This window comes from Pleurodeles waltl, chromosome 8 (assembly GCF_031143425.1).
Source record: "Pleurodeles waltl isolate 20211129_DDA chromosome 8, aPleWal1.hap1.20221129, whole genome shotgun sequence".
Taxonomy (NCBI): Eukaryota; Metazoa; Chordata; class Amphibia; order Caudata; family Salamandridae; genus Pleurodeles; species Pleurodeles waltl.
Genome location: NC_090447.1, coordinates 1,428,207,697 through 1,428,227,776, shown reverse-complemented (window position 1 = coordinate 1,428,227,776; position 20,080 = coordinate 1,428,207,697). Strand labels below are relative to the sequence as shown.

At 42.1% G+C, this 20,080-nt stretch overlaps 1 protein-coding gene across 9 annotated transcripts in view; it reads left to right on the top strand.

The window, feature by feature from the left end:
• The window catches only part of ERG (ETS transcription factor ERG), a 651,652-nt gene that overhangs the window by 577,379 nt on the left and 54,193 nt on the right, over positions 1-20,080 (top strand). For all 9 annotated transcript variants that reach the window (XM_069202563.1, XM_069202562.1, XM_069202564.1 and 6 more), the window contains one exon: positions 12,849-13,000. In XM_069202563.1, the coding sequence (XP_069058664.1) occupies positions 12,849-13,000 (152 nt within the window). The remainder of the gene's footprint in view (positions 1-12,848; positions 13,001-20,080) is intronic.

The following is a 20,080-nucleotide window of genomic DNA, read 5'->3' as shown; positions in this document are numbered from 1 at the left end:
CCTCCTCTAAGTATGAGAAGGTTATGTTTTTTATCCATGGGTTTATCTTGAGGGGGCAGATGTGTTTCTGTTGCCATGTACATCGTAACTTATCTCAGCGCTTTTTTTGCTGCCATACATGGACTTGTATTTTGCTGGTCCCTTGATGCAGGCCGATAACTTGCCATACGAGGACACTATCTATTTACTTGTGTGCCCTGATGTACCTACCTTCATTTTTCCCCTTACCTCAGTTGTAGCAGACCTCTACTCTCGTTTCCTTTAAAGTTACTCTCCAACTTTTCTCCATCTATTATATGTTCTAATGACAGATGCCACTCAACAGTCCCTACTACATCGATAGCCTACCTCTATATAATGAACCGTTCCTATCCTCAGCTGTCTCCCACCCACTCTCCACCCAATCTCCTTTAAACTGTACTTTTCAGCAATATTCTTATTGTACAATGGTCCAGTCTTTCGTAGCTAGGTTTGCAATTTAGAATCACCATACATACACAAAGGTCTCGCAGTGCTTAATTTGAGCTGGTGGTTTCCAGCGCTGGGCAACAGCACTCATATTCATGGTCCGGCCCTTATTTTTCTGCCTCAAGCATTTACTGCAAGCAAAAAACACATAAGAAAGACCAAGGAAGAGAAAAACGAAAAAGCGACACAAAGGGAGAAAGCAGAAAGTTGCAAGAGTGAGCTGAAGGGGCAGGGAGTGCCTGTAAATGTGCTAAAGATGCCTGAGATGGCTTCAGGATTATGCTGCCTCAGTATTGCAGCAGCCGCGTGTTTCAGAAGGGAGCTTTGGGCACCGGCATGTTTTTATTTGGAAATTAAGCACTGATGTCTGGCCCTGGAAAACACTTTAAATAGTCTGTGCCAGATCAAGGGCATCACACAAACGTTGTCGATACATTTTGGTGCAGTCTTTTCTTCATGGAAGGGAAAGGAGTGCCTCTTTTCTTTTTTATACATGTGTGAGTGATATTACAGCCCCTAGGGTGCAAGAGCAACGCCCTTCTCTTGCAGAAACGTCTCTTTAACGCTTTCATTTTATGTGTGATGCAGAAAACAGTGATTCCCTATGCCACATGGAGTTTGGGTGTGTCTGACCTGCCAAACTACCTTGCATTCTACAGTTGGGACAAAGGGCACGCTGGAGTTTCAGCTTTGCTTCATTTGTTTTCTTTTTAGACCCCATATAGTTCTTGATTGTGTATATCTGTGTTGATCTGTGATGCTGCTCTTAGAACCTTGTTTTTCAATACACAAGTCTAGTGTAGTTATTTTTGTATGCATTGACTTTTTAGGAACACAAAAGAATGACAGAGAGAGTGCTGAAACTTTTCAGCACCCATCCCCAATCACAGATCTGGGTTTAATCCATTGCTCACCATGCCACTCCAGTTTGCCACAAACAAATCAGTCTTGAGCCTGTTCCCCAGCCTGTTCCCCAGAGGAACAATCCAGACCAAACTACCAGGCCTCCCTGAACCAGAAACAAGCATTGTGGGACTAGTTTCAGAAATCAGCCCTAATCAACCAGGCTAGCTTGAATCCAATGGCACAGTGAGTAAGGGACCCATGTCTAGGCATACCCTGGTCACTTAGGGCAACTTTAGCAACACAAAAAGATGATCGATGGAGTGCTGAAACCTTTCAACACTCATCCCCAGTCACAGATCTGGGTTTAATCCATTGTTCTTTTGCTCACCATGCCACCCCAGTTTACGTCCTGCCATATGCAAATCAGTCTTGACCCTGTTCCCCATGGGAACCGTCCAGCCCGAACTGCCAGGCATTGACTTTTTACACATGTGGGAGCTTCATAAAACCCCGAGTGGTTAGTTCAGTGCAATGGTTGTGCATATTAGACCAAAAGCAAAAAAGGATTAGGGATACTTTGAGTTGTAAATGATGTGAGGGGAGATGCCTGCTCAGCATTGCTGTCACTACCCTAATTTGCAGGCTTACTAGTCAGAGTTCAGCCTTAAAGGCTTTGTTATCAAGAGTTCCAGAAAGCTCAGATGGTTAAACTCTGACATCTGGTTTGAGAGCTGTGCATTTTGAAGTCTAGGCCTGTGAACTTCTAGGATCCGAGGAAGTCGGCTAATATTCTGAGTGCAAGCAATGTTTTTGTCGTAGTTGTAGGAACATGTGTGCTAGCTCTATCTGTCTGTCCTGCTTGTGCAGCTCTGTTTTCCATGATCTGCATTTTGATGGTGATATCCAGATGCATTGTACTAATGACTGTGGTGCATGTGACTAAATGGGGTGTCTTCTCTATGCGTTGTGTATAGGAACTTGTGGTTTAATGCCCTGCATTCGTAATCGTTCATTGTGCGGTCTTTTTTGCAGATGTATACTTTGGTATGTAATTTGCCTATGCTGATTTTCCCTATCCATGTTTGAGACCCTGCCTCTGAGCATGTTCACTTCTTATGCTTTGTGCATATTTTCCTCATTTTTGGAACTCATTGAAGTGTAGTGTGTTCTTGCAATTCAGACTTGCAGTGTTTGTTGCAGTACAGATTGGAACTTTAAAATGCATGGAGTGTGTGTCGCACATTCATAGCAACTCACGCAGTTTGGCTTCTGGTACTTTTATTTGCTTGCAGGCATGCTCATGCAAATGAGATGTGTCACCTGGATCGAAATATTGTTTTGTGTTGTTAATTGCTCTCTAACAAAGTCAGACTGGCCTATAGGGCAATTAGGCAGCGCTGATCTGGTCGGGGTGATCAGTGGGAGGGCTGTTTCATTTTGGCAGTTTCTGGGCCTGTTTTATGGTTTGCTGGGCCAGTAGTTACTATTGATTTACCTGATAGTAAAGTCAATATTGCCTGCAGCAAGCTCAAACCCATGCAGTCTTATATCGTGTCTTTATAATGTTCAAGATTGCCCCAATTTGCAAATATGGGTCTCTTTTTAGCCGTCTGAATAACTAATAGGGGCCACTTTTATTTAGGTTCCTGGCCCATTTTCTGTCCCAGTCCAACCCTGCTCTTTAATTGCATTCCTCCCCCTCTTAATTTGAAATAATAATCGTAGCCCATTTGCATTTACACACTGTTCTTCATTTTAGGCCGATTCATTTATTTTTTTACTCTTATGGAAATTATTTCCTTAGGTTGACTGCACATACTAAAATTACTGTAGAGCAAGGCTATAACATTAATCCAGTACCCATTTTAGAATTCCATGTAAAAAAAACAGGAGTGCCTCACGGGGCTTTGTTGGGGTGGAGCGGCGCAGTGGTTGCGTGGGGGCAAATTAATAAATAAAAAAAAATTAATCACCTGCTTCTTCCTCTGCTGCACTGCAGGCACAGGCTCCCAGTCTGCCCTGCTGCCAATCCTGATGCAGCTCAAAGCAGCGTCATGATTGGCTGGGACCGCCCAGCCAGGGCGCTCCCAGGCAGACTGGGAGCCTGTGCTTTCTCTCTCCAGCCCAGCAACTGTGCTGCTGGGCTGGAGAGAGCCTACTGCGCATGTATGTCTGGCCATGCACACTGAGGGGAGTGCACAGTGCACTACCCTCAGCGTCGTCATCCCCAATACCCCACTCCTTTAACAAATGAAACTATAATAAACGTGGTTTATTGTAGTTTCTTTTGTTAAAGGTGATTTGCAGTGGCTGCTGCTGGCGGGGGGGGGGTGACTCTCCTCAGTCCTAACTGCCAGGCCTCGAAAAACCTTGACCTATGTATAGATGGACATGCATCAGCCCTATCGTTTCAACTCTCTATCATGAATCCCCAGCATAAATTTGTCTACATAGCTATTCCGATTAATATTGTAATCTTTTTTACATTTAATCTGGTGTCGTTTTAAAATGCACACAATCGTGAATTATTGCGTGTCTCATTATTCTGCAGTATTCATTTTTCCATAGATTTTGCTGTTCTCCTGGTGGTCTGGTTTATGTAGGTCTGGTCTGGCTTGATTTATGTAGGCACCTACAGAGTCATTGCACACTGGCACGTACCCTGCCCGTCTGCTGGTGCGGCAATCCACACAATGAAGGACTGATAGAAATTCCCACTGGCTTGGTACGCTTGTTTTTGTGAAAGTGTATATGTTGACTTACTGGGAGAAGTTTCATCATAACGGAAATGCTGGCTGGCCATCATATCATGGTGGCCAGTTTTCATTTTGCTCTGTTTCAGACACAACCCCCCAAATGTAGGAATTTGTTTCAGAAATAGAAAAAAATCAATGTTCCTGACGCAGAGGGACTTTTCCCTCTGTTGTTGTTGTGGAGAACACCACGTGGTCCCAGGCAGGAACAATATGCATCGGAAAGCCCTAAATAGAGCAGACCTTCTAATGCTTAGACCCTGTGACTCTGTGGTTCAGGCTGCCATGTTATAGGTTCTTTACAGTTGAGCCAGAGGTATCAGTGATGTCACAAGCTCATCAGGTCCCCCAACTTTAAATGGAAGGAGGAACCGTGGAATCGAAGTTGAGGACCCTACTCTGACAAACCCTAGTTGAGACCCTATGTATGTGCTTATGGTGATCTGAAACACCTTACACATCAAAATGCAAATAAATCAATCTATTGATAAATGGAGGTTTTTTTTTTCACGTTAAGTTCTTGCTGATGACAATATTTCACTATTAGCCCGAAATCGTTGGTGATACAGAGACACAGAGTGTTCAGCTCATTAAGTTGCATTAATAGTCTTTATGTGAAGGATGTGTGTTTTACCATTAGGCAGAAGTTGACAATGATGCGTTTTTTAAATAAAGATGCCCGAACTCGGAATCAATCTGTCTTTTAAACTATTGAATTTTTGGGGACATGTGGAACATATTGTTCTTGGCTGCGCTTTTTAGATAAACAGGGAGATAATTACTTATTTTTTCAGAGAAATTCAGGGATAACTGTTGAGTGGGATATACATGAGGCTAAAGCTGAATTCTTTATTGGTGATTTATTTGAGCAGCAAAATTGACAAAAGTCTAACTCTCATGTTTGATCAGTTCTCTAGGCTTTCAGTACTGCAAAGGGCACACTCTCTACTTACAGCAGTGGTTTGCTATTCCTCTTTTGTAATATGGAATGTCTTCCTATATTTCTCTTCCTTCTCAATACACACTTTTCTGCTTTTCTCTTTTTTGCACCTGATTGAAGTTGGACAATAAAAAATAAGGAATGATCGCCAAAAATGAGCGACCATGCCCACCACCTACAACTGCCAACTTTCACATTTAGTCTTTTTCTCTTTTCGTTTTTTAGGTCTTGCCTACAAAAAGGTGTAGCAGTTTGTTGGCAGTATTCCTATCACCTCCAATATTGACTTAGCTTAGACTTTGGGGCTAGATTTTGATAGAAATGCTTTTTTGTGCATTTCAGTTCCCTGTCCTTGTCCATATATGTTTTCCTTTTTTCACTATTTTCTTTCTTGGTTTTTTTCTTTCATACTTTTGTTTTTTTCCAAATTCTCTGGATTTGATGCTCTTTTTCAGTTATCCAGCAGGCCACCATCCCTTTGAGTGCCGCGAGTCTCAAGGGGGTCCCAAATTGCGACCCACCTCATTAATATTAATGAGGTGGGCCTTTGCGACCCCCTTGCGAGTCGCAGATGGTGTCAGGGACACCATCCTACATTCCAATTTGCGACTCGCAATTTGCAAGTCGCAAATTGGAATATACCTACATCTGGCCCTTTGAGAGTGAAGATTACTCAGGGCCCGATTACGACCTTGGCAGAGGGTATTACTCTGTCCGAAATGTGACGGCTATCCCGCCGCCATATTACAAATTCCATTATATCCTATGGATCTTGTAACACAGTGGACGGGATATCAGTCACATTTAGGACGGAGTAATCCCCTCCGCCAAGGTTGTAATCAGGCCCTCAGTGTGTGTTGTGCTGCTCATGAATGGTACCTTAAATGGTAGGACCAGGTCTAATGGCTCAGTGGACTAATGCAAACCCTTCAGGAATCTGTTTTTGACTTTATGGTCATAGGTTCAAAACCTAGTGAGACCACGCGACCATTCACCGTTCTAAGGTCGACAAAATAAGCACATCTGAGTTTTGTGAAAATAAATTTCCATTTGCCAGCCCCAAGAGGTGAACATGTGCATTACAATAAAGTTGTTATGGTAGGATGCAGATACATAAGCGTGGAGGTCAGCAAATGCTTTCACCACACTTAGTAAATCCTCAAGGGCTTTAACATTTGAAGGGAAGGGTCATGGTCTGACTTGGAAAATTACCATAGCAGGCCCTCAAAAATAAATGTGGCCTGAGTTCACAAATTGTAAACAAGCCGTTTCAAAATACGCTATTTGGTGGGATCTATGGGTACAGTTTAGCATAAATCTATTGAGAATTATTGACATTGTGCTTAACTAATATGAGTTTAAGGCTATGGATATCTATTGCAAGGAATTTTGGGGTTAGCTAGTGGTAAATTGAGTGGAATTGGTCTGGTACCACCACAAAAGCAGATGATATTAAAAGTGAAAACCAGTCCACATCTGCCTTTTTTGTCCTGTTCTTGTAGCATTGTCCTTTTACCAGACAAGCTAATCCTAGCTTCACTAGAGCTTGTAAGTTCTACAATAGACAGGGAAATAGATCAATTGACTACTGCAACACAGAAATCAATATAAATATGAAAAAGCATCTAGAAGTGTTCACTCCATAGCTGTGTCATGCATGGTGTGCTATCAGCAGACCAGAGAAGGCGGAATAGGGGATTGCTTCCTTCACTCATGTAAACGTGCACACCAATGCATTGCTATGTGCTCTCACATAATGTAACAGTTGACTTCACAAATTACATAAATGTTCTGAAGTGTGATGTAATATAATACCTTACCATTAATGTTATCATGGCACGACTATGGATACAGTATTATCTCATTGTGTATGTATGTGTTGCAATTTCAGGATCTAGTGCTTAGTCCTCCTATTTATTATTATAAATATTGTGGAGTCATTTGCATTGCATTGCATTTCAGTGGGTCACAGAATGATCTGTCTAATGAGTATTAATTAGGTGCATCACCTTGTGAAAAGGAAAGTAACTATAGACCTCTATCCAGGTGTTTGAAATCCCAAAAGGGATTCTTTTTACAGCAGCTTGTGTTCCTTAAAGGAACTTGTGCTGCTTTAAAAAATGTTTCTAGTTTGGGAAGTCATCAGGAGGCCCAATAGTAGTGTACTGGACTGATTTCTAATTCCCTCAAGGTCACCCTACTCAGTTCTTCATGGGGAAGTTAGTGAACGGGGACAGCTTAATTTATGCAAAATTGTTACCATCTCATTTGAAGTGTCAGTAGACCTTTAATGTGTTACCACTGCAAATATGTTCACAAACAATTAATACATCAAATTGCGAATCAAAAATATGCCAGAACACATTTTCACACCTCCTAGTTGCGATTTGGAATAATTCGCAAAACTCCAGTTGTGAGTCAGTAAGCATTTAGACATTTCAAAAGGGGTTTAGTACATTATAAAAACAAATTAAGCTGTTACAAACCTTTTGATTTTGTAAATCACACGGTTTCCAACTATAAAATGGTTTCTTACATCTGGCCCAATGTGTTTTATTGCACATTCTATAACAGTGCATCTGATTGTATCAGTTCTATCACTGATCTATCTCTAATTTTATAATACTGTTTTCCATAGAAATGACAATTATTGAAGCCAAGGATTTTGAGCCAAATTAACTTAGTGCTGATTTGTGATTTGTTAAAACTGGGAAAATCAATGGGAGTGTGTCTGGCCAAGCTTGCTACTCCTCACATGATAAATGTGAAGCAGATGTCCGGGAATTTTTCACACTATAACAACTGCCAAGATTCAGAAAGTGCTACATAATTATTTTTTGGGAATATGCACGTGATAAACATTAACTTCATCATGCATCGGGAGATATCCTCAAGTGACTTAATTATTACATCTCAGGGCCTACCATCAGGAACATTGTAAGAATTATTGGTAGTGAAAATGCATTTTACCTATTACACTCCCCACATAGCAAAAGAGTCACATTTTCAGCTCCAATATTCAATACAGTGCCATTTGTAGTCCTCTGCTGCTTCTGAAGTAGGGGTTTACCTCAAGTAATGGTTTTGATGATTATAGCAAAGGGAAGGGGAATATTATAAAAGGTTGATTGCCCCAAATAATGTCTGATCTTCCAAAACCGCACAGAGAACCCTCACCTGGGCGGAATTCTCTATGTTGTACTTACATTTATGTTTACATTCTATCACAACGTTTCTGTTAATATTTATTTTACTAGCTTTGTGTATTGTGAAATGTGAAATGGAGAACAAATCTGTATCACACCTCTCAGAAATTGGGTTCCTAATTTGGGAGGGGCCTCACCTACCAGCTCAATCCAACACCTCTGGTTAGGTCACCACAAAGGTGGTCATTACAACCCTGGCGGACGGTGTTAAAGCGGCGGTAAGACCGCCAACAGGCTGGCGGTCTTTTTTTCCGTATTATGACCATGGCGGTTGCCGCCATGGTCATCCGCCGCTTCACCGTTCCGCCCGCTGGCCTGGAGACCTGGGTCTCCAGCCCGGCGGCCGTCACAATACCGCCGCCGGAATTTTGACCCGGCTTACCGCCGTGGATTTCCAGCGGTAGGAACCGCCATGAAATCCATGGCGGTAAGCCCTATCAGTGCCAGGGAATCCCTTCCCTGGCACTGATAGGGGTCTCCCCCACCCCCCACCCCCACCTGACTCCCTCCCCTACACCCCCCACCACCCCTGCCACCCCCCAAAGGTGGCAGGGCCCCCTCCACACCCCGACCCCAACATCACATAACTCACACACACACGACACGCACGCAGGCACCACCAACACACACACCAACATACATGTCTACATCCACACACTCAGTCAGACACGCACACCCATATACAGACATACACGCACACATCCATACAGACATCCATACATACATACACGCACTCATTCCCAACACACACAACACACCCGCAAGCATACACGCACTCACACCCCCCCTCTACATACACAGACGCACACCCCCATGCACCCACACAACACACAACACCCCCCAACCCCCTCCCCTAACGGATGATCGACTTTCCTTGTCCGTCGATCCTCCGGGAGGGGACGGGAGCCATAGGGGCTGCTACGCCGACACCACACCGCCAACAGAACACCGCCGCGCCGAATCACAGGATGTGATTCGCTGGGCGGTGTTCTGTTGGCGTGGCGGTGGAGGTGGAGCAACCTCCACTTCCCCGCCGCCCGCCAGTATGGCTGTTGGCGGCTCTCCGTCATTAAAAGGACGGAGAGCAGCCAACAGTCATAATACGCCGAGCTGCAAACTGCCACTACTGGCAGTCTTCCGCATGGCGGTCCCTCGGCGGTCTTGTTAAAAGACCGCCGAGGTTGTAATGACCCCCAAAGTTCTGTCAGAATACCTGCTCAACCCCACGTAGATATAGCACAGGAAACAGGCAATCCCCAGAAAAGTGCGTACCAAGTTCAAGCGGTACCAACAACTATGAAGTAAAGAACACAACCGAATAAAATTTAAAAAAGCAAAAGAGGAAAGTGTAATCATCAAAAAGACACCAAGATCATCAAAGTAGGTTAAGGGGAACAGGAGATATTGTTTTAACCTTTTAGAGCAGAAAAGGTGCCTAGAAAAAGTCAAATTCTATGGAAAACAACAGTTAGGGATAGACTGGGACCTTGGGGCAATTCCAGTCTGACTATGATGGAGAAAAGGTCAGAGACACCAAACTGATTATCTCAGTCAAAGGTTTTTCCCTTCAGACATAGGGGGTCATTACAACCTCGCTGGAAATCCACGGCGGTAAGCCGGGTCGAAATACCGGCGGCGGTATTGTGACGGCCGCCGGGCTGGAGACCCAGGTCTCCAGGCCAGCGGTCGTCTCCGCCCTGGCGGGCGGAACGGTGAAGCAGCGGATGACCATGGCGGTAACCGCCATGGTCATAATTCAGAAAAAAAGACTGCCAGCCTGTTGGCTGTCTTACCGCCGCTTTAACACCGTCCGCCAGAGTTGTAATGACCACCTTAGTCTTCGGTTGCTGAGAAAGCTTCTTTTGCCAGTCCTGCAGCCCCTAACTATTCAGGGTAGGACTCTTGGCACCAGATCACCCTCCAGCCAGGACTCCTGGAGTGTCTAGTTCTATTTAGTCAGCTGGTCCCTCTCTGACTCAGCAGTTCTTCTATTTTTTTTGTGTCCCTGAAGCAGGCAAACAAGAGGATAATCACTTGACCCTTGCAGAGAGCAGTTCCAGTGCCTAGGTGCCAGCAGGATTCAGGAGTCTTTGTGTGATTCCTCTCCTTCCAGCATGAGTCAGGAGTCAGAAGTCAGTGTTGTTCTTCAAGCAGGCCTTCCCTTGCAGGTGGTGTCTTCTCATGTCAAGTAATGTTCTAAGGATGTGGTATTTGTGGTGCCAGATATATGCTGTGCACTAGTCAGAGATCGGAGAAAACCCACCACTGATTCCTAACTATATTTCTGCAGTCCGTCCTCCTCCATTCGCAGCACTTCCTTTTCGCCTTACTGTGAAGTTATCCAGAATCCCCTGCTTCAACGTGGAAGAACCCAACTGCCATCAGACAGGCCTATCTTAAGCTTGTTGGAAGCTCCCCTACCTGACGTGTCGAAACTGCTTTCCCTTACTACTGTGGCTCTAGCCTCACTGTATCGGGGGCTCTGGGAATGAATAGGAGAATCTCTCCATGGCACCTCAAAATCAAAAGAGGTAGTGCTAAAGCTGCCTTTTGTTCTGCTATTTGGAACTATCAACTCCCAAATAATGAATCCTTGGTTAGTGGTCAGCAGTAAACAGCAGTCTTTCCTGGACAAATAGGCAAGAGCCATTAATGGATTAATTAATTAATTAATGGCTCTGTGCCAGAGCTATTAACTCTGTCAGCCAAAAATGTGTATTCCTGTTCAAGAGGTGTAATGAGTGCCAGAACTGGTTTAAGTCGGTTCCGGCACAAACCACCTAAAGTGCATTCTTTTAAAGTTACTGTTCTGCTTATGTTATCAAAAAACAGATTTCACCATTAAGTCAGATTTAAAAACCAAGGAAATAATTTTGAAGCATTTTAGCCAGGTCTACACAGTGAAAAAGTGTTTAGTTTTTTTTTCATTGAAAGGCCACACTAACCCTATATTTGGGGTGCTGTATTTTTACATATTTGCACCCTGCCGTGTGGGCTTATAAGGCACCAGAAGGTATGCCTTATGAATCTATACAAATAAGCTTTTCCAAAATGGCAAAGGCATTTTCCCTGCACTGTGTAACTGCAGTTCAATCAAACTGCAGCCTAGCTCAGTAATTGTCTCAGAAATATGTTTCTCTCATATGTCGGTGGTTCCAATTTAGAGCGCATGCTTTAGAGGGAAAACACAGTTTAGTTTAGTTGTATTACTCATACCACTAGCAAAGTGCACAGAGACCTAAAGCCCAAAACATTGGGTCCAAGTTGGGGGTGACCATGCATAGCAGACGGATTTGCTACAATACCCATATGTATAGATCCAATTAAAGGGTAATTTAGTACTCTCTAATAAATCATTTAATTCCGTGCCACATGCTTTAAGTAGTGAGTATATTTCTTTTGTAGAAGGTATGGTATGCAATGCATTCCAGATACCTCTTCTATCAAATACTGCTCTCCAGGCTGCTTAAAATAAAATTCAATAGCATGTCACAGTGTTACTATCTTGTGAGCATTGATCTCTATGGCTAAATGGTTGACCTTCTGACACCCCATATCATGACATTTCATGACAATAAAGATTAGCTGCCTTTCCTGTCTTCATTAAAAGATATGGAGGGGCCATCACAGTGAGTGGGTGCTATGGACTCCAATGCCTTTTAGTCATTGGGCCACACAAGACAAAATTAGCATGTGCATCACAGCAACACATTTCCAAGACTTGGTTGACAACTATCATGATCATGGCCTATGATGGGTGTGAGCTCCAACATTTAATAATGGAAGTCGTTTATCACTGCTAAACCATACAAAAATACAAAAACCTATTTAGAAATAGTGTACTTAACATTAAAACTGGGTTCTTTTAGGGGATTGTGTTATTCATATGGTGGGCTTTAGTCCAAGTTTAGGAGTAATCATGAGGCAGAGTACTGTGGTTCCAATGGAAATCGTAATTGTGATTGTTGTACACTATGAGCATGGTATGCTAGAGCAAGCTTGGCCAGTGATTCTCCTTTGGAGTTAGCATTTTCCTTCAGAAACTGGAGGATTTGCCATTTCCGCCAAACTGTAAACCTATCCCTGGATGTGCATTCCAAAGTCTTGGAGCTGCATAATCTGCTACTAAGCTGCCATGTTTCTCCTGAACAGGTGGAGATTGCAAATGGGTCTGCATTGTTGTTTCACGGTGCATTCATTTGACTAATCATTATTTCACTCACATACCTAATGCTCTTAGTAGAACTTCATGTAGGATATTTTAAATATCGCTGTGGGTGTAAGCAGTAATAAAAGATACAAATGAAAATTGGTTGTGTGCTGATCTCCCATCAGTGACACCCCTGGACACCAAAAGTCATCAGGAATGTTCAAGCACATAGATAATTGGAAGAATTGTATTTAGTTCATTGTGGCACAGAATTGTTGCTTTGAGGGTTAGAGTTGCGTATGGATATATCTTTATTTTTTACTGTTGTGCTTGCTCTGCTTTGATACCCAGTAGAAGATAGTCACCTTTGTGCGGAATGACACAAGAGTCCAAACTCCATGGAAATCAGTTCTAATACCAGCCAAACCCGGCAATATCTAATTATATTTGGTGCTGATTAATATTGTGAATTTGTTTCTTACAAGGAACTCACCAGATGACTGCAATGTGGTAAAAGGAGGGAAGATGGTGAGTGGATCAGACAATGTGGGCATGAACTACAGCAGCTACATAGAGGAGAAGCACATCCCACCACCAAACATGACAACCAATGAACGAAGAGTCATCGTACCTGCTGGTTAGTGAACAACAAACACTATGTTTTATATAGAACAAGAAAGTATTCGGCTGCTTTTGCTTCTGCTTGCTGTTGCGTTTTTTTATTAACATGTCAATAAAGATACAACACTCATTTAAAACAATATAAAGGGGAAATAAGGGACTGTGGAAAATAACATTTTCAGTGTTGAAATTGTTTGACAGTAAACACAAGGAACCCCAGATAAAGTACCATGCATCACTGAAAAATAGCTCAGCTGAAAGGTTCTTTTGTTTCATCAATGGGTAACAAAGGGCACTGTGAGGAGGAAGCAGGGAAAGGGGATAGTGAATGGCAGGATTCCCCTCTGATAACAAAAGTCAATAAAGAGAGCAGATGGGGTAATGCATAGGGTATTAAATGCAATATCAAATTAATATTATGTTGAAAAATACTTTGCCCTACATAAAGCGGAAACCTTTGATTTTAGAATGGCATTTAAGACTTTACAGTCTAGTGATCTACATGGTCTGTTTGAAAACTCTTACAACCAACTCAATAAGGCTCACTTCTCAATGACAAGTCTCAATTATTCAGCGATTGAATTAAAATGAACATTGAAAACCTCTATTTTCTCTTTTTGTTTTTACAAATGAAAAAATCTAACTTTGTTTTCAAGGGTGTATCCTCTAAAACACTTCTAAGTATGATCACAACATGTTGCCACCAATCTGATTTATATGACATTTAATACAGGACATCTGTGGGGGCTTTGTACGAGTTACAGCTGCTTGATTGCAAATTGCTACATGTTGACCAATGGTGTTTGGCAAAAAATATGTGAGGCAATGCTAGGCAGTGGGGAGTAAAAGCCACACATTTCCTGCTTCTGTAGCAAAGGTGCACTTACAGCTAGAGAGGGAGTAGTCCTCTACACAGGCAGCAAATTTACAGTGCACAGATGGAGGCCTGCCTGTTCCTAGGGCAGTGCCCTGGTAATGGTGTCTGTACCAGAAAATAAAGGTATTCCGACTCATGGGGTCTGGGCCCGAATAGCAGACATCAGATTCCAACAGAGACCAAAGCCCTGCAGGGATTAAATGTATGGACACATCGTGGTCAGACAGAATTTCATAAACTGCCCACCAAGGCTGCCATGCTTGTCAGTGGTCCTAGAGACAATTATAAGCCCACCAAGGCTGCCGTGCTTGTCAGTGGTCCTAGAGACAATTATAAGCCCACCAAGGCTGCCGTGCTTGTCAGTGGTTCTAGACACAATTATAAGCCCACCAAGGCTGCCGTGCTTGTCAGTGGTCCTAGAGACAATTATAAGCCCACCAAGGCTGCCGTGCTTGTCAGTGGTCCTAGAGACAATTATAAGCCCACCAAGGCTGCCGTGCTTGTCAGTGGTTTTAGACACAATTATAAGCCCACCAAGCCTGCCGTGCTTGTCAGTGGTTCTAGAGACAATTATAAGCCCACCAAGGCTGCCGTGCTTGTCAGTGGTCCTAGAGACAATTATAAACCCTCTGCCAGTTCTTGCAGTCATCTATTTTCCTGCAGGTCTTTATTTTTCTTTTTATTGGTCATGGCATGCTGCTAGGGTCTGATTGCTAGCTGTGCTTTTTTCAGTGATATCGTAAAACCTTATGATACTGGGAAACTGAGAACATGTTTTTGTTACACTGCAATGCATTGCAGTTATTATGCAAGGCATACAAGGATTGCCAAATGTACCAAAGTCTATTCGTTCCCGTTTTGTTTAAAACCGTTTATGTATGCAATTCACAAAATAAAGGGTTTCAACCCAATAGCCCACAACTTAAGCCGGAATGGTTTATAGTTTAAGTGATGAAAACGCAGAAAATATTTTTTACTATACAAGCCTGGCCCATGGGCATTTTACATGAGCACCAGAACGTGCTCCGCATAGTTTGGACACAAGTCATCTGTTCAGAATCACAAGATGTTGAACAATGCTGGGGTTCAAACCTGCTGCCCCAGTTCCAAAACTGGCAGCTCTGTCTGCATTGACACATCTCCTACCCCGAAATGTAACACTTTGTAGTACCAGTTTAGGCTCCTTGATCTTTTATCCCCCCATTCTAAGTTCTTTGGGAATATAGGTTTGCACACAAATGGTAGCTTGTTCATGAATCAGCATGGGCGTTGCTTCGGAGGTGGGGTGTTTGGGGTGTTACACTCCCCTAGAAAATGTATTTTCGAATGAATAGTTGGGTACAGGTGCTTTCAGTCGGGTATAGTGAGGTGTCTGTCGGATTTCACCTGGACTTTTACATACACACACTGAAAAAAACTCACACGCACAACCACTCTCTCATCTCTGTTCTGAAAGCCCTAAAAAATGTTGTTATATCACAAAATATTGTGCTTCTCTCACTTAGGCCCTGATTTAGGAGGCCCTAGTGCCGCCTTGTGCCATATTTTCCTTTTTTTTTTTTTTTTGCACTAATGTGGCCCAACAAGGCAAAAATAGCTGCGCCAGATTTACAAAGTGGCGCAATGCATGCATTGCGCCATATTGTAACCCCTTGCACCACATTATGCCTGCGCCAGGCATAATGTATGCAAGGGGGGTTGATCCCCCATTACGGGGGGCTGAAAAAATGGCAAAATCTAAAAGTTTTTTTGCTTCATTTTTCCGACATTTTTAATGCCTACTCAGAGCAGGCGTTAAAAGGGGGCACACCATTGGTTACAATGGACCCCTATGTACTGTTCAGGGTTACTGCCAACATTTTGGCACTAACCCTGAACAGTACATCAATAGCATAAAAAATTCTGACACTATTGCTCCCTACTCTGCAACATGGTGCACCGTATTTAAAATACCGCACACATATGGTGACAGTAGTGGGGTGCTAAGGGGCGTAAGGAAAGTGACGCTTAAATCTACCCCTTAGTACTCCTACCAATAAGCAGTCCTCTCCCTTTCTACTGCCTTTTGAGACATTCTCATGCGCCCTGCTAGTTGCATAATGTATTTTAATATTATATGCCAGCATGATTGCTGGGAAATTTGAAGCTCACCCCCATTGTTACTGACCAAGTTGCACCCCTGGGAATAAGGACTGATAAGTGATTACTGGGCCTGTTAACTATCACACAAGGTAGTTGCATACAATTTTCCCTAGTCAAAATTTGGTAGGAAAGGTTTAGTTAGCAACATTGTCTGGGTGAATATAATGGATACAATTCAAAACTTTGTAATCTGTGCATAAAACACAGGTAGTGCATGTTACCCCTTATTTTGACGTGCAGAGGTCGAAATGAGTGGGCAATACCACACCCTGTGGAATCTGAATGTACTAGTTGTGGTCATTACACTACTATTTGACCCTAATGAAGCACAAACAATCTTAACTAGCAGCAAGCAGCATTTGAGTGTTTTCATTCCTGCATCTCCCGTGAAGTGCATTCAGTTTATAATTATATAGGCGGTACCAGATATATTTGGTTGAAATTCAGTTATCTGATTCCCAGATGTTTCTAGTTCCCCGCTCAAATGTTGTGTACATGATGATGATGATGTGGCAAATATTGTGGAAAGAAAAACAAGCCACAAATCAAACCCATATTTTGTAAATGAGCTTCATCTGAGCTCAAAGTCAATTTGGAAAGTATATATAGCATATTTTATGAAGTGTTATAATATTTGTGAAATCCGTATACAAATCATGTATTGAACACATTTTCTGAAGCTGTGCTTATTATAGGAAGCCCTGAAAGCTGCACGGAGCAGACTGTGACAATGGACTAAGGGCCTCATCCGAAGAATGCATTCAGTAAAATATGGTAGACATTTGCGCACCAACATTTACTGAATGTATTGGTATTTTGCAATGTCCTGATAGCTCGGTTCACAAAATACCGAATTGTAGTGGCTCACAAATCAACATACCTTATGAAAATTAGAGGGAGTTCTCAAACTGCAACCCTCTATGATTCACTGCCAACACAGAGGCAGTCGCCTGCTGGGGATAGCAGACCACCATGTCTGTGATTGCTTTTAAATAAAGCAATGATTTTTTTTTTTTTTAAGTGCAGCCAATTTTCCGTAGAGGAAAACCGGGTGCATTTAATTTTTTTTTTTAAGGTTTGCAAACCTTTTTTTGGGGCAGCAAGCAATGGTGGCATGGACCACTGCCTACTTCTAAAAAATTTTTGGCAACATTCACAAGGGAGAAGGAGAGTGTTCCACTGGGAACACCCCTTCCCGTTTATAAATGCCTTACTACCTTCTCAGAGATGTCAGTACCCTAAAAAATCATTTGCGACTTCAATTGCAGTCACAAACTATTGATGCATAGCTTAAGGGATCACAAATTGGAAAGGACACCATAAACACTTTGCTTTCGATTTATGATGCCATATGTACTCAGAAACCTATTTTGAGATTTAGTAATGTGTTAGTGAATTGCAAATTGGGTTTTGTACATACTCATATGTTTTGGTCGCAAAGTTTATGATTTTGCAAATCAGAGCCTTTGCAACTAGAATGTAGTGTTGTTCATGAGGCCCTAAATTGCTCTAAACGTTCTGTTTTGCTATATAGTGATAAAAGAATGTTTACGCTAATAATCAGCTGTGAATAGCTCAACCGTACTGAATTTTGATTAGGAACTAACCATGTTCAACCCAAATAATTTCAGCTGCAGCTCTAACATTTTATATAATATCTCAAGCTTATTTCCAACAGGTAACCTATATGAAGAGCCCAGTGCCTACACCAAGTACTTGTTATATCTAAGAAATTAGTCAGAGTTCTTACAATAACCCATTTATTAAATGGCATCCTTTTTATGAACTCCAGCTCTTGATCTGCAGATCACAGCAGGTGCTAGAGACAAACATTGTAATACAGGAAGTCACCTGGCAATTTCATATTCAAGTGTAGTGAGAGATCTTGCCAATTAAATGTTTGGAGCAATACCTGGTGCATAGATGATTGAGTTTTACAGCTCTCTTCAGTCACAGGTGCCTTCTTTTAACTCTGGAAACTTCTACTATAAGAGAACATTGACAAGTTACTCAGTGCACGTGGGTAGGAGCCACTAAAATGCACTTTTACTTTTAGAGGTACTCTGAAGTAAACTTACTATTTCGTCCCACATACCTTGACTTTCCTTTATGTGAAACTTTGTTACCATGTGGTACTCTTGGGCTTAATGCTGTTTATTTAAGTACCTTTTATGAATAAATACATAAAAGCTGGGTTTGCTAGCTTTTTCTCACACAAACATACTTTTTGCTTGCTGTTTTCCCGTGAAAAAGGAACTTTGTGTAGATTATTACATATGGGTCTTCAGAAAAACTTCCCTGTGTGAAGTTTTTGAAATCTTTCCATTAGGGGTGGAGCCTGGCCCACGGAGAAGACTGCTGCTTCCTACTGATGATCCGTGAAACAACACCCACACTTTCATGTATCTACACTACCCAATTACGTATTGATAACCCCTGTTTCTCTTCAAACTACCACCCGACTACTAGTTAGCTGGTTCCCCTGCACAATCTACTGACTAGACATGAATCACAATAATGTTGGTGGGTCATTAGTCGAAGCATGGTCCTTCGGTTAAGAATTTGGTTCTGGCTCATCATTAAGCAGATTTATATTTGTTTCTATTACCTGTGATAACCGAGATGACTGTTCTGTTAATAAAGTTTCTGTTGCAGTAGCAATTTTCATTCCCTCAATAATTGTGCCAGTGTGCAAAATCTATTTTGTCAGTGTTACCCCTCTTGAAATACTATAATAGTCCTCATACAATAAGAAAAACGTATATTTTTGTGACACACACTTAAGGTAGAATTTATTCCACACATGCATTGTTACTCTCTTTGACCTACCCATGAAATTACCATATCAACATTTGCAAATCTTGAAAGCTGATACAATTTCCCTGTGATCTGTGCTGATAACCTTGAACCCACCAAACCCATTTAGATTAATATCACTGAATGTTGAACACATCTCCCAATAAATTAGGAAAAAAAATAAATCCATATAGTTTTACATAGTCACTAACTATGTTGTACAAGACAATGACAAATTGAAAGGTAATTGGGTGGGCGGTATCTTAGGAAGTAGTTACTGTACAGCACAGTCAGGCATGCAACCTCACACCGCAAAGGGCCCACAAATTCAGGGGAGAAACACCTACAGCTCAAAGTGATAAAAACATGGCATGACCAACAAGCCCGGTATGTTTTTTCCCGGTGTGAAAATTTATAATGAAGTACTAATCATATGCTCAATATATGCAACAAATGTTTCATGGGCACATTTGTATGCTTGACTGAACCACTTTTTAACAGAATTCGGCCACTCCAGAGTCATCCTAGGAGGTGAGTGGGATGTGATTCTCGAATCAGTGACAATGATTTTACATTTCTCTTCAGGGTGCATGGATTGAGCTGTAAAATTGCCTAATTTTTTACTTTGACTACACTGCTCCCTAAGGTCTATCGTGAAAAGAGTTTTGAGAGGGCAAATCTAACATGGCCTGATCCAATTGACTGTGGGCACTGGCAAGAGCACACCACCAATAAGGGTGTGGAGATTGAACACATTGAAATGTAATTTGTCTGCGGAAAATTATCATCTCTAATCCCTCTCAAAAACATACATAGCTTAGAAAAAAAACACTGTATTAACAGCAAGAGCTCTGAAGCTCTATCAATGTCTCTGCCAGGCAGTACCAGAAGCACCCCAACAAATACATATTCGGAAGACTAGAAGCAAAAATTTCACCCTGAATTCACTGTTCACTGAGATAGTGGAATATGCCCTTCATAAGCAATGCTAAAGACGCTATTGAAAAGGGTGAAAAAGTGGGTTAAAATTACAACAGAGAGAATACCTAATGGCAAGTCACACACCTAGATATTTAGGGTAACACTACACACACATTCAAAAGACATAGCAAACATGTTCACTAACTTTCTGTAGTCAACATACAGTCACACAACACTGCCACGTCAAGGCCTGAAGATTAATTATTTGCCAGCTATCCAGCCCCCAGACTTAAAATAAAAAGGGCACGAAGATCATAGTAGGCAAAATAGCACCTTGGAAAATAGAAGATGCCATTACTG